Source organism: Platichthys flesus, chromosome 15 (assembly GCF_949316205.1).
Source record: "Platichthys flesus chromosome 15, fPlaFle2.1, whole genome shotgun sequence".
Classification (NCBI taxonomy): domain Eukaryota; kingdom Metazoa; phylum Chordata; class Actinopteri; order Pleuronectiformes; family Pleuronectidae; genus Platichthys; species Platichthys flesus.
The window spans coordinates 15582541-15591469 of record NC_084959.1 but is presented as its reverse complement, the minus strand read 5'-3'; the positions used below and the strand labels follow the sequence as shown (position 1 = coordinate 15591469).

Genomic DNA, 8929 nt, shown 5'->3' with positions numbered 1-8929 from the left:
ATAAAATGAAAACAGAAATGCTGTCTTGACATGTTTATTTTTGTGTAAGGCAGTGTTCTACTCTGACAAAACTCTAACACACTTTCCAGAAGAATCCTGTGATGTAACATGAATGTAACTTTCAGACAATAAAAAGAACATAATAAAAAAAAGAGAGAACTCAAACAAAGAGAATATTGCCATTTGTAATAACCAGTCTAAATACAATGTTACAGTGTACAAATAGTTGAGAATATAACTACATTTGTTCAATATTACACCATAAAAAACTACATCATCTGACAGTTTAACCTCCGACCAATCAAAACATTTACAATCACAACAAAAAAGAAAAGTATACAAGGTGAGAATACCAGCTTATATTTTAGCATAACATTTCAACAAAACCAAACAGATTTTTCATTCCATTAGCTTACAGTAACACGTGAAGGGATTGCATCCTTAAAATAAGAAATTTGCCCTTTACAGGTGGAAACCGGCACCAAAGAAAAAACGCAGTCATGTTAAGGCCAGACTGGCTCGTCAGGCCGGAACCCGCACAATAACTTAAGAGACTACTAATTACGGTTAGCTTTTTCTTCTCCTAGTTTTGATTTTACCATTTTATAGACAAGTTTCCAAGCTGTTTCCTAGATGTGAAGCACATCATACACAGAGTACATGTATGTGGACATGTGCCTCGACAAGTGGTGGCTTTGACTTGCAAAACTGTCTTCAGTATGTAAATGAGATCCCAGTCTACCTGTACATTTCCTATTCGATATTTTGAGTTTTCGCCAAATACAATGATATTAAGATGCATGTTGTCTAACTGCCTTTTAAAAGGCAGGCATTTTGACGAGTCACAGTAGGAAAATCATAGGTATAAATGATGATGATAAGTAGTGTCCTATAAGAGACACCTGGCCCATTACTAAGCTGCTCTCAGACCATATTTGAGAATGTACAGTTATTTTCTCCAGAAATGTTCCCACCAGCCCCCCTGGTAAAATATGAGTGACAGCAGGTGGGCATGTTGTTGACATTTGTAACATACGACGAATGCAAAGCAATGGAAAAAATAAAACGAATATCTTCAGATGAAAAGAGGAGCCATACATGTAGAAGACACAGACAAAGATGTCTTGAGAGCCGATGCCGGTGTCGATGTGCTGTAAACAAAACACACGTGAAGTTCCGCGGCAAATTTGTCCTAACGACCACTCACAGAGCTACAAGTCACAGTCTCTAATTCACACATTCATAGTTAATAAATGCAGCATTTCATCTAATACACTCTGGCGGCACAGCCGTCAGGGGCAATCTGGGGCTCAGTATCTTGCGCAAGGACACTTTGGAAGATTGAAGTACCAACCTTCTGATTTGTGGACGACCTCTACCGTCTGAGCCACATGTTAAGTCCTGCCTCCTAAATGCTCAGCTTGTAACACATCCATGGGCGCCAACCCTCGCCTTAATGTTCAAATCATTTTCCTTTGGTTGTGATCATGTCTGACCCGGACAATCTCTTGCTGCAATCTCTCTAATCAGTGGTCGCCGACCTGTCGATCGCAATCGACTGGCCGATCTCGACAGTCATGATTATGTACTAAACTACATGTCGGGACTCTATCTATGAAGTGGTGCACCTTCTGGTCTTGCGATAACATCAGAGCCCTGTTAGAACAAATTAATGGATTCAGAAAGTGAAAGGCTGGAGTTCTTTTCATTTTTGAAGTACTTTTGTGGTAAAAGACAAATATTGTGGTTCACAGAAGAACAAACAGAGAAAAATTACATTTCCCCTGAGTTTTAATGTTTATCTGTTGAATTCCCGTCCATTATTTGTTTTTTAAAGAGCCCACATCTTACACCTCTTCGTTTTAGCCCTATCACCGATTTCAATTTCTTGCATTTACGATGTTATATGCAGCTGAAAGTCACGTTGGTATGTTTGAATTCATCTACAGAGGACCAGCCAAATATTTACAGTCGGTTACAACAGGATGTTCCTGAACGGTAAGTTACACTGACCTGATCAAGTTTTAACACGACAGTCGGCCAATGAAGTAGAAATAAAACATAACCTCTGGACTCAAACAGAAACTTTGATGTATTTCAAACAATATCGGCCCTATAAAAAGGGTTGCAGGAGTGAACGATGCACAGCTTCTTACTGTGTTGTACTTGTATTTATTGGAGTACACAGGACTACTTTGATACAAGGAAGTAATCATATTTATGGCCATATTCAAGACATAGCCTATTTAAAAACATTGTGTTGCAGTAGCAGCTACTCTGCAGATCATATTGTTGAACTGAGAAGCTAAATATTGTGCATTGAACAGATGCTGTAAATGTGAAGTGATACTAATGTGAAAAGGATAGTTGCATAACTGCCTTTCTTACATTCAACCTTTTACAGGAATTGCTCAATTAATAAATATGACCCTCCTAAGTGGGTTTTTTGGAAGATATCGGGTGGTAGATCTCAGCATACGTTAAGAATTAAAAAGTGATCTTGGGCTTGAAAAGGTTGGTGACCACTGCTCACTATGTAATAGACAAACTCTGGGTTCAGGTCTGAAAAGGGATCTGCTCTGAATTGCAACACTGTCTGTTGTGAAGAAGGCCTATAGTGGATTGAGGGACTGCTCCCTGTAAATTAAGATGTTCCCCTCTGTGATACTCTTTTGTTTCCTAAAATCAATCTACCTCGAAATTATAGAAAACAGCTAATGACATTGAATTTAGACGAGCCAACATACGCCTAACGCCGGGTTCACACCGGACGCGGAAGCGACGCCAAAGCGAGGCGTAAGCGCAGCGCCAATCCTCCACTACAGCCACCCAAGCAGTCATAAAGATAAAAAGAGAGAGAGGGGGGGGGCTACGTATTCTCCACATAGGCTTGAGTGGAGAATACGTTATTTACCCTCAACGCCCGACATTTAACGGAGCAAACAGCGGAGAAGTTCTTCAGCATGGATGACATTAAATTAATAACTGAAGTGGAGAAGTACAGTGAGTTGTATGATCCTCGGAACATGTTGTATAAAGACAACACCAAGAAAGACACATGTCATGACGCTTCCGCGTCCGGTGTGAACCCGGCGTTACTGCAGCAAAGAGAGGCCATGAAAAAAAGCAGTAAACACAAACATCAGCTGGCACTTAAAGCAAACGCATACTTTACATGTGTTTAGAGGCAGCTGCCTGTGCTATGGAAACCGGGGCTAATGAATAGCTTTGTAAGCAACGTGTACCTCAGACCTGGAGGCTACATGTAAAAAAAACTGTCTCTTAATATTATTAAAAACAGTTTGATGAGATGAATCTGTGACCATTTAAAAATGCAAAAAAATAAATAATCCCTTCTAGTATCCTGCAGTCAACTGCAGGTATGATCTGTGTGAAGCAAACTACCGTTACTGTGCAAGTGAAGAAAATCCCGTTTGACTTTCCCTCGACAGCGCTGTAGTTGACGCAGCACGATGGCACAGACGAAGTAAAAATTCAAATTGGTGTCCCGTCTATCACAGTTTGCAACTAGGAATCAGTTGTAAAAATGAAGCAACCGTTACTCCTTTGGATGTAACATAAAAGCACTCATTGGCACATACACATGGGATATTAACGGAATGAGTAAAAGCCGTTCAATCAAAGGTCGGCTCTGGGAGTTTGATGCAAGCCACGGGGCACTGAGGTTTCACTGAGGGCGGCCAGTTCATCTCTAGACCCACCTGCGTTTAGCTGACTCCCTGCACGACGCATTCCCTCCCTATGAGCCCCTGCTCTGCTTTTACCACACTGCCTGTAGGACTGCAAATTACTGGCTGCTTTACAGAAAAGCTCACCATCGATATCCTCTGATAACTCCTCCACCATTACAGGATAAACAAAGGTGCTGTGAGGTAAACAGGAGTCCGATTGCAGAGGATGGTGACACTGTCTGTTGTACAGCTCTGTTCTCTGCGAAATTATACCACCGGACGCTCTGTCTGACACATTGGAGCAAGGCCGCTGTACTTTACCGTCAGGAAAATCCCTGCTGGACGAAGAGGAAAATTGTTTATGCTTAACGTGGGCTTGACTAACGCTCTGTACTTCAGTAATTTCCCCGTCTGTCAGAGGAAGGCTCGGAGCCACTTCTGACCTTGTTTGCCATGATAAGGCCATAATGCTGCTACAGTCTTTAACATCTGATGCAGACACATGTACATTCTTTTTGTAATGTGGTGAGGAGTCTCTTCTAGGCTCCTTTTCAGTCTGCTGGCAAGAAACAATAGTGTCTCTTTCCTCTCCATGTGAGTCGGGCATTTTCAACTCAAGGCCCTCTGTGTCTAGAGATCTACTTTTCCTGTCTAGAGACAGCGGATTAGCCATGGACTGGCTGACTCTTGTAAGGCCTAGGTGCCGTGGGAGACTAGCAACAGCCCATGTGTTACTGATCAGGTTCTGTTCGTACAGGTCTAACATTTGATAGTCGAACTCTGCAAAAGCGTCTTTTTGAAGGTAGCTTTCTTCAAAGTCCTGATAGGGCGATGAAAGGTCCTCCTCCAGCTCCATGTGAATCTGCTCGTCGTACTCACCCTCGTTGTGCATATCCACTACATCAAACGTGACTATGGTGGGTAGGGCCTCCATGTTGGGAGTGAAGGCAGTGTTCGTCTGCATATCATCCACGCTGTTGTGCAAGTTGCCCAGCATCTGAGAGTTTTTTGTGTAGTCAACGAGTGCTTGTGAGAAACACACAGTTTGCCCATCGTCCAAATCGTTGATGGAATCCAGAGACTGGGAGCTGATGCTTTTGTACGGCAGAGCCACAGGCTTGTTTTCCTCAAGATGCTGCTCTTTGGGTTCACAGAATGTTTCAAAGTCGGGGTCAGATGTGCTGCCAAACGATACGCTGCTGTGCCTTTGCTCACAGTCTGCTTTGATGGATTTTGTTCTTTTTTCAGCTGAAACCAGTGTATTTCCTTTCTCATCAAACACATTGGCTTCTATATTGTGCCTGCCGCCTGACGCTTGTAGCTTTGAATTCAAACTACAGTCTTTATTCAAGCTGATTTCCTGCCGCCCAACCATGTTTTGTGTCAACTCTGAGGATTTACTGCTCTCATGAAAACTGTGAACTTCATACCGTTCAGCGCCCATTTGTAATCGATCCATGTCTGGAACAAAGACTGAATCCGTCACGTCGACTGGCTCACTTAAATACTCGCACTGTTTTGAACCGGGAAGCTTTGATTTGCTCTCATAATGTGGACTGATGAGGCTCTCATCGGGTGCAAAAAGTTCGTAGAGGGCATCTCCGCTGTAACTGTCCCTGGGTAATCTGTCTGTCTGCAGTCTGTCAGCTTTTTCTTGACCTTCCTCTGGCCCCGGGGTCGTTGAATCATAGTAGCCCTCATCACTGGTTGGAACTGATTCTTGATGCTCACTTTGCGGAGTCAACACATCAGCCAATGAAGAAGTGTCCATGCCGCTGGCTTGCTGTGCGCTGTTACTGTTCAATAAGTCCATATTGTGAGAACTCGTCAGCTCAGTCATATCTGTGTGGTCTTCGTTGCAAGCGCAGCAGATTTTTTCTAAACCCTTATTTCCCCAGAAGTCTTGAAGACACTCTTCATCCAAATCTTCAGGTGAGGCCATTTCTTCACCGCCACCCTGATATGTAAGATAGCAGGAGGCCCTCTTCCCTCCATTCCGGCTCCTCTCTCCTGAAACTGTGCTCTCCGACATGCTGTCTTCTTCCTGATCTGCAATAATGTCCCCGCAGCCTGTGAGTGAGTCGAAGCTCTTCAATGATGCAACGTCTCCAAACATCAAGTTTAGTTGATCCGATGAGCCAGTGGGCGCTTCGGACTTCAAGGCAGGTTCTGACTTCGTCTGGACTTTTAGGCGAGGCTCGTTGTGTCCCCGAGAAGTCTCCTTACAATCACTGGAAACCACAGCCATCGAATCCATCTCCTCCATTTGAACATCACACATCTGATCATCGAGCTCAACCTCTGGGCTATCTTGCTCTACACTCTTCTCTAGTGCAACCGTGACGGCACCGCTACACTCAGCACCAATGGAAACTTCGCGTATGACATCTTCAAAATCAGGCACATCCGGTTCAGATCCCAGGCACTCTGTGACATACTCGTTGGCGTTATCATGGACAACAGGCACCTCCCTCTTGCAGCGGGGAGTAGACATTGCAATCATTTCGGTTTTATCCACCTCCCCATTTCTGTGGTTTCTGTGATGCTTAAAGCTGTTAAAAAGACTCCTCAAACCTTTCCTCTGTCGACCGAGTGTCAGTGACTTCTGGTCAGCAGTGGGGTGGCTACATTCATTGTGACAGCACGTGTTGAGCTCTCCTGAAGAGTCCCTCTGGCTGTGGTATTCAGTGTCTCCAGCTGAGCAGTACTTTCCACTCAGGCAGTCATCGTGACACACCTTACTCAGCCCATCGTGCGTTTTGCTTTTGGTGATTCCTTTCTTAGAGGAGCCCTTGTTCTGATTTTTACTCCGTCCTCCAAAAAAACTGGGTAAAATACAGATATTTCTACGCACTCCGAAAAACGTCAGGGCAGTCCTGAATTTTCCAGGTTTTTGAGACTTCACTGCAGCATTCAGCATGTCTGAATGAAGCTCCTCTGTGATGTCACCGCGGCTACATCGCGAAAGTGATTCGGAGACTGTGGCAAAGTCCTTGATGTCACCGGGTAGCTTGTCTACCTTGCAAGAAGCCATGGCTACCACTTTTTAAAGAAGCAGTCCAACAGAAGGCATAGTAGCTGAATTTTCAAGATCAGCCAGTGGGATGATTGTCGTGAATTTCTTCTCCATCCGATATGAGACCTGTATTAAGAAAAAGTTTACCAAAATCAATCATCTCTTTAAATTGGCTACATTCATATGGTGTAAACACAGATCAGGATCCCTTCCTGAATTCAACAGTGGAGTGGTATTTGTAATGTCCAATATACCTACTTGTGTCATATGCATCATTGTAGCCTATATCTATTTTACTTGTTTCCTCTAAATGTATATTGTGATGTAAAAAGTTATTCCCAGAGTCACAATGCATTTACATTTATAGTTATAATTAACTTTCTTATTAGACACCCCGCAAAGTAACTATTGATGAAAATGTGCCTCTTGGCTTACTCAGGTCATTTTCTCAAATGTTGATTAGGAACATTATTGTAATGTCTTGTTCCGAAACAAATAAACGAGCCTATGCTTGTCCTATGGGTCATATCCACATCTGTATGGCTTGATCTAGTTTGGTGAACACAGATTTGCACTTGACACGCCGAGTGCATTCATATCTGTATGCCTTGATCCTAGTTGTCTGACTTGCTTTCTAATCTCACTGTCCTTTTTGTGTGTAAATTGTTTTGTTGGGTCTTTCTAACAACATGTCCTGGTGCAAAGCTCTGCTGTGGCCTGCTTTGTGTCTTTTACATCGTTTATATCTGTGTTATTCTGTTTACCTCTTTTGAGATCAGACAGATTGTTTTGTAGAACAGCCATATAATTTAAAACCATGATCACAAAGCTACAGACCAATTAACGTATCTTAAACTCTTTTACATCAGCAGGTAAAAACTCTCCAGGCCTGAGAATCTTAGTTCAGTACTTACAACTTTTATATTTGTTGTCATATGTTGCATTTACACACACCACTATACATACACCCATATCTATCTGCTTAGTTTTAAATAGCAGCGTTTTTGTTTAATGAAAAGTTTAGAAGTATAGACTGCATGTTTGGACAGAATCAGCCAATGCATACAACCTTAATGTGTAGCTAAACGTGCAGATGAAGGATACACACAAACTGAGGTCTAACCAGTGATTTAAAGATCGGACTGTGCTACAGCTGAAGGCTTAGACCTCGATCGATGATGTTCGTTCACAATAAACTTAACAGTTCACCAAGGTTAACAGAGCAAGTCTGAGACTGAGCTCACCCTTTAAACCCGAAATACAAGCCCCATTAGCACAAACAAACGAAATCAGGTTAGCTAACCGAGCCAGAGAGTAAACAAACTTACCACCCACAGCTAGCATCTCCTAGCACCGAGCTACTGGTAGTGTCTACACGTAAAGGACCAGCCCGCCTCCCAGGGCTCGGTCTTTGACTCTGTGGTACTACTGGGTTACGGCTGCTGGTGGACCGGGGCCCCGGAGAGGCTCGGACCAGACACGGCTACAGTTTTTAGCTTTTAGCTGTTAGCAGCTAATGCTCCACTCACTCATCGGGGACATCTCCTGCAGGTTGAGACCGAGATGTGGGTCAGTCGGGTCCACCGGTTCTGGATCTGTGTGTCCAGTCCACACACGCGTGAGGATTTATACAGGAGATGCTCACATGAAGCCCAAAGAGCCTATAGCCCAATGTTTAAGAGCTGGATGACGACTTCATCTCCACACCTCCACACTCTCCTCTCGGCGCATGATAGTGACGCAACACGTGTGTAGCGTGTCATTTATAAGGGATTTATTCCCCCGCAAAAATATATAAAAAAAATGTCTCTCTAAATTTAATCTCCACATTTTAATCAAACGAAATGAATTTAGATATGTTGATAACTGTATTCATGTATTATTTATTCTTACTGTAGCCAAACCCCTGATATAACAATTAGTGTATTATATAGTTAACATTTTTAATACTGAGAAAACACAATATTTAGATGTTCTCTTTGGTGAGCTTCTGTGGTTCTGTTTTATTTAAAAAACATTGAGCTTTACTTTATGCCATTAACAGTGCTTTATAAATAAAGATGATTATCATTATTATTAGGGCCTTAGCACTTACATATTTCTTCCCATTTGACACCCAATTGACCAGTTGACCCGATAATGCCCCCTGAGGTGCAGCTCCTTACGGCACGATTTGCTAAAGTGCATTCAAATCATTGGGCAAATGTATCATGCCCAGAAA

At 42.9% G+C, this 8929-nt stretch overlaps 1 protein-coding gene across 1 annotated transcript; it reads right to left on the bottom strand.

The window, feature by feature from the left end:
- Positions 1-3073: 3073 nt before the first annotated feature.
- Positions 3074-8425, bottom strand: amer1 (APC membrane recruitment protein 1). Its single transcript, XM_062406472.1, has 2 exons — positions 8037-8425; positions 3074-6834 (listed from the first exon to the last, which is right to left on the bottom strand). The coding sequence occupies exon 2, from the start codon at positions 6724-6726 to the stop codon at positions 3640-3642; it is 3087 nt and encodes a 1028-aa protein (XP_062262456.1). The 5' UTR covers positions 6727-6834; positions 8037-8425; the 3' UTR covers positions 3074-3639.
- Positions 8426-8929: the final 504 nt, after the last annotated feature.

Coding starts and splice junctions, on each gene's coding strand:
- amer1 (XM_062406472.1), bottom strand. CDS start 6,726: ATGGCTTCTTGCAAGGTAGACAAGCTACCCGGTGACATCAAGGACTTT.